General features: G+C 45.0%; 1 protein-coding gene across 1 annotated transcript; it reads left to right on the top strand.

Annotated features, from left to right (window-relative positions):
- Positions 1-327: 327 nt before the first annotated feature.
- On the top strand, positions 328-4,955 carry LOC134218044 (vacuolar protein sorting-associated protein 8 homolog). Its single transcript, XM_062696918.1, has 4 exons — positions 328-627; positions 692-2,199; positions 2,390-3,866; positions 3,927-4,955. The coding sequence occupies exons 1-4, from the start codon at positions 523-525 to the stop codon at positions 4,602-4,604; spliced, it is 3,768 nt and encodes a 1,255-aa protein (XP_062552902.1). The 5' UTR covers positions 328-522; the 3' UTR covers positions 4,605-4,955.
- The last annotated feature ends 1,157 nt before the right edge of the window (positions 4,956-6,112 follow it).

The raw sequence follows: 6,112 nt of genomic DNA on the forward strand, positions 1-6,112 counted from the left end.
TCTGCTCCTGTAAACAAAGATTCAAACGACGATTTGACGAATCTGATATAGCTCTCCCACGCAAACCAACACCATCAATAGGTAGGTGAAGGATTCCGCTACCTGTTGGTGGTGTTGGTTTGCGTGGGAGAGCTATCAGATTCGTCGAATCGTCGTTTAAATCTTTGTTTACAGAAGCAGATAAGTCGTTTTGAAAATTTTGTCTTGTATTGTGCAGAAAACGTGTCGCACGTGATTTGGTCCTCCATCTATTTTCAATGGGGCGGGATTTTTTTTTTCAATCACACTGATAAAAAAATCTGACCACACTGGTCAAACGTCAGCGAGAAAGAAACAACCGATAAAAAGTGATACGAAAAACGAGGCGATAATCAGGAGAGAAAAATTTTGTCAAAATATGTGCGTTTGCAGTTAATGACGAGCTTTTTCTTTCTGTGAAATAATTTCGTTTAATAATCAAGTTGAGGCCATGGCTGCTTTCTGAAGTCAGTTTTGTGACAACAATTTGCCGACCCACTTATCATGAATAGCCTGAAAGCGCCGTCGATGAACTCTTTGCTGGATTCCGATCATGGATCCTCAAATGATAGTCTGCTGGCTGAATCGCTCCAACTGGATATTGAGGAGGTGGGTGGAGCACTGATAAGGGAGAAATTTGATACTAAAATTTTGATTCAACATTTCCTTTCAGCTGGATGATGAGGAATATTCCATTCCTGCGGTGGACCAACTCCCAACGTTGGAAAGTGTACTCAGTGAAATAGATAGTGACCTGGACAGTGTATCGGTGGCCGGGCGAACAGTTGTAGATGGGGGTGTGGTCAGTGGAGGGTTGGGGTCGACACCGACTCCTTCGTTGAACGATGACTACATGCGAATGGAGTCGATTCTAAGGCACGTCGTACTACAGGGCGTTACGGCACAGGTCACATCCGCTGTGGACAGAATAGACGCCGGACTGGCAACGTCCTGTACGGTTTCACAAATGATTGCCGTGGGAACATCACATGGACATATTTTGGCGTTTGACTGTTCGCAGACCCTGAAATGGTGCTGTCAAGATGGGATTTCGCAAGGAGCGGTTTCAGCTTTGGCTTTCAACGAAGACAATACCCGTCTGTTGGCCGGGTTCGCCCGGGGGAGTATACTGATGATAGATACGTTTACAGGAGACGTGATTCGTACACTTAACGAGGTAATTACTCCAAACACGGGTGTGCTGCATCTGAAATGGACGAACCGACCTGCACTAGCACTTTGTTCGGATTCCGGTGGGTCTGTATGGAGTTTAAGCTTTACCAGGAGGCTTGGAATCCGTGGCTGTGATTCTCGCTGCTTATTTAGTGGTGCCCGTGGAGAAGTTTGTACAGTAGAGCCATTATTGTTGGGAGACGAGGAGCATCCGTTGAAGAATTATACTTTGGCAGCGTTGGCCACGCTGAGCAAGTTTTTTGTCGTGATGATCCGTCCTAGACTTAAGGTCATTAAATTCCATCCAATGGCCGGTTATCCAGATTGTTTGCCGCTGCTTGCATGGCAGATGGTACTGATTCAAGCTGCAGATTCATCACGAACCATCGATCCCGTGTTGGCAGCTGCACGTGGTGCTGATTTGTATTTCCATCAGATAAGCTATTGCAGTGGACGAATATCTCTTATCTTTCTTCGCCATATCCACCTTGGTTACAATCTTTTGGCGCTTCACTGGCTTGGACCGAAGACAATTGCCTGTTTGGACACGATGGAAATGCTCCATTTGTCGGATGTTCGAACCAACAAGGAATTGGAGACAATTGACGTGTCGAATGTTGGTCTGATGTACAATTCCGCGCAGTTCAAAGGCTTAGCAACCGGGGGTAACGTATCCCCAGCTCTAGCCTTAGCCGGAGACTCGGCTTGTTACAATACGGTTGTTTCACAGGGCAGCCAAATATATCTACTGGCAGGGAAAAGCCTACACGGGGTCAGCGCCAGAGCTTGGAGCGACCGAATTTCCTACCTGACGTCGATGCAACGCTGGGAAGAAGCAATTGAACTGGCCGTTGACGGATACCGAGCGGCAGCTGGGCGACACCGTCGGTTAGCCGTTGCTAAGGAGCGAATCCTTCGAATGTTTGATGAGTATTTGAGCGCCACTCGTAAATCGCCAGAACTGTGCCTGGAAGCAATGGTAGCGTGTCTGATAGAGATAAATGAGAAGTAAGGAATTTTTAGATACATATTTTCAGGTCAGATTATTTTTCTTTTTTGTGTTACATCAAAAAATACAGAGTGGCTTTGAAGTAGTTTGTTTTTGCATGGAGTAGAAATACTGTAGGAACAACTCTTTTGCTACAATTTCAAACTAATCAATTTAATAATTTGTTATCTGGCTTGCATTCGTTTTTAGGAATCTCCTCTGGCAAGAGCTTTACGACCGCCTCCCCACTACTGACTACTACTTAACTATCATCGCCCGACAAATCGAGAACGATAATCTAAACTCGATCGCTCCTTCAGTTGCACAAGTGCTTTGTGATTATTTTCTGCGTAGAAGAGACCTTACTCGGCTGGAAAATCTAATTCTTAAGCTGGACTGGCAATGCCTGGATTTGCATCAGGTGCTAACCATCTGCCGCAAGGAGAATCTCTATCGGGCCCAGATGTACCTAAACACTAAAGCCCTACGTGATTACACGGTTTCGCTGACGGATTTAATTCCAATCATCAACGACGAGAACGATTCCCATCTGGGGAATTGCTTGCTGGTGTATGTGTCCAGCTGTCTCGCAGGTCGAGGCTATCCAACGGGAGACATTGAACCGGAGCTGATTGCCACGGTGAAGCATGAAGTGCTGCGCTGCCTAACGGTGATTCATTCTAAGAACGCCCCCGAAGCCGAGCTTCCTTATCCGTATCTAAGGACATTGCTGGAGTTTGATACCAGAGAAACGCTGAACGTGATTTCACTTGCATTCCAGGAGAAAGAGTTCAATGGAGAACTTGGATTATCTCAGCGGCAACGGATTATAAATATTTTGTTAGAAATACTTACTCCGGAGCACGCCAGTTGGTCGCAGATCGGCTGTTTGCTGAATTTCATTGCTCAACAGATAGCTTCCCGCCAATTACCAGAGAATGAACTGCTCTTAGAACGAGTAATAACCTATCTGACGAGGCAGAGTGAGGAAATTTCCATTGGTAGTATGACTCGGAGAGAACATTCCGAACAGGAGCAAACGTGGCTAGAACTGCTCCGGTCCAACTGCCTTAGTCACATTCCGAATGAAGATTTGTTGGAAATTTCACGTCACGGCCGGTGTTATCGAGTCACAGAATACATTTTGGAGCAACTTGGTCGGTACGAGGAAATATTCGATTGCTACTTGTTGGATGAGTTCCGCCATAGCGAGCTGTTCAATTACATCTGCCAGTACAGCGAGGAAGAACGGAGGCAAGTGTTGCCACTATTTATGAAGAATTTTCAAACCATTCTGGACATTAATTGTGAACAGACGACTCGGGTCGCAACGGATCAGTTTATGAGACATTTAAATCAGTTTCTTCAACAGCTGCACAATAGTCCGGAGAGATTGTTTCAGTTTCTTCGGCAGTTAAACAAGCAAGGAGTCCAGTTGGAAACACGTGACTGTGAGAAGTACTTGGAACTGCTTTGTCAATACCAACCGGAAGACGTGATCGAGTTCCTGAAGTCGAACGATTCTTATCGGCTGGATTTCGCTGTTGGTGTTATCAAGGGCCATGGAATGAATACGGCTTTAATTTATCTGTACGAAAAGCAGGGTGACTACCAGGCGGCTTATGCCGTTGCGGTAGAAGCGCTTAAAGATGCCCCGGAAAGTACGGCCGAGATGTGTGCTCTGCAGGTAAGATTAATAACAGGATAGTGAGATCAACATTGGCTGTCATCAGTCGATTTCTTTCAGGTATCCGGTTTGTGTTCCCGAGCTTCGACAGTCCTGTCAGAGGCCGAACGTCAAGAACTCTGGTTCTCACTGTTGAAAATTGTTCTCTCCAGAGCTGATCTAACGCAAATAACGAAAAATATCCTACATTCGGCAAGCGAGTTTGTCGATTTGGCAAAACTGGTCCAGTTGGTGCTGACCTCCGGGACGAAGACAGGGAACTTCGGTGACATCAGACACGTTCTTATCGGCATGTTGTCCAATTCGGCATACGAAACGGTGCTACTGGAGACTACGTCACAAATTCTGGGCCGAGATCTGCACGCCATTCTAGCTCGAGAGCGCCGTTTCGCTAGGAAAGGACTCTGCGTGAAATCTATCAAATGTATCATCTGTCGAAACAAGCTGTACAACGGCGCTAAAGATTGCGTTGTGGTTTTTGGCAATTGTGGCCATGCGTTGCATAAGGATTGTGCCAGTCGTTACTGCACCGTTGTGACTGGTTCACCTTCGGCAGAAGGAGCAAGTAGCAAATTAACAAAATTGAAATGCCCGAGATGCGACGTAGTTATCAGTGAGCGGGAACCTGTGGGCACCTCTGAGTGTCGCGTGGAATTAGGGGCAACAAGCATGCCAAGCGATCACGGAAACGACTCCAGTATTCTAAAGTTGAGCGCTCCTCCGCGCATTGGCCTGTAGTGTCGAACACTATTTGTATTGATCTCTCGGATGTTCTGTTTCGCCGTTCCTACTTTCGACCAGCAGCCTTAGTGTCCTTCTTCCACTCCGACGAGCAGACGAACGGGGTAAGTTTTTAAAGACTTTATTCTTTATGATATTGCATTCTGTGTAATGTAGCTATTCTTTAGTAGAAACTGAAATCCAACTAATGATTTCACTGATTTTAAGCATTTCCAAGAAAATAATGGATACTCTTCAATATTATATAGCTAAAAATTATATAAGCATTGTTAATTTGTAATTAATTATATTATTTATGAAACATACGTTTCCGTAATTCGAGTAACGAAAGCATACGCATCAAAGAATGTTACCGATTTTCAATGCTCTGAAAACTCAGATGTGAATATCTAAATTATATGGAAGATTGTGATCTGAAAAATGTATTGAAGGTAATCACTTTCCTTCGACCACGACCCGTGGATTCAAGTCCCATCGAAGGAAGTGGTTACTTCCAATACATTTTTTAAATCAAAATCTGTCATATAATGTACCAGTTTACATCTGAGTTTTCAGAACATCGTAAATTAATGTCCATGTCGGGTGTTCCAATACCCGAAACACAGACAATTTACTTTGATTGAACTTACGAACGATGTTAACCAACAAACGATAATATATGATTAAGAAAAGTTCACGTCATGTATCGTGTAGTTCATTAGACATCTTGAACTTCGGTAATGAATCTTGAAGTCCGTGTCCATAGTGTTTTGTAAGCCGAAATATAGACCAATAAATGTTTTCATCATTATAGAAACATTGTAAAACACAATTAGATGACATCCTTCCAATCTCACAAAATAGTGAAGTCATTTATTAAATACGAGAAAGGCAAAAATATCTCGCTATTAGACATAATTAATGGTGACTCGTACTGAAAGGCCTTGTGGATATTCTTGCGGGGGAAGAAAGTGCTTCGGACTACCATTCCGCGGGAGGCTGCAAAGTTTATGCATCGTTGGCCGTTGTCGTTCGATACGGTATGCAGACTATCCGGTCCGATGACCGGTCTATACATTTCCTCCCTTCCTACCTGAGCGTTCATGTCACCGATGACGATTTTTGACGTCCCGCAGTGGGCATCCATCGTATGTCTGCTCCAGCTGCGCATAGAAAGCTTCTTTCTCGTCGTCGGATCTCCCTTCGTGTGGGCTGTGCACGTTGATGATGCTATAGTTGAAGAAACGGCCTTTTATCCTCAGCTTGCACATCCTTGCGTTGATTGGCTGCCACCCAATCACGCGTTGGCGCATCTTTCCCAACACTATGAAGCCGGTTTCCAGCTCGTTGGTGGTGCCACAGCTTTGGTAGAAGGTAGCCGCTCGATGCTCGCTTTTCCACACTTTCTGTCCTGTCCAGCAGATTTCCTGCAGCGCTACGACATCGTAGTTGCGGGGATGTAATTCATCGTAGATTATCCTGTCGCAACCTGCAAAGCCTAGCGACTTGCAGTTCCATGTTCCAAG

Source organism: Armigeres subalbatus, chromosome 2, assembly GCF_024139115.2.
Source record: "Armigeres subalbatus isolate Guangzhou_Male chromosome 2, GZ_Asu_2, whole genome shotgun sequence".
In the NCBI taxonomy this organism is placed as follows: Eukaryota; Metazoa; Arthropoda; class Insecta; order Diptera; family Culicidae; genus Armigeres; species Armigeres subalbatus.

Coding starts and splice junctions, on each gene's coding strand:
- LOC134218044 (XM_062696918.1), top strand. CDS start 523: ATGAATAGCCTGAAAGCGCCGTCGATGAACTCTTTGCTGGATTCCGAT. Junction 628..691: donor TCCAACTGGATATTGAGGAG/GTGGGTGGAGCA, acceptor ATTTCCTTTCAG/CTGGATGATGAGGAATATTC. Junction 2,200..2,389: donor CTGATAGAGATAAATGAGAA/GTAAGGAATTTT, acceptor ATTCGTTTTTAG/GAATCTCCTCTGGCAAGAGC.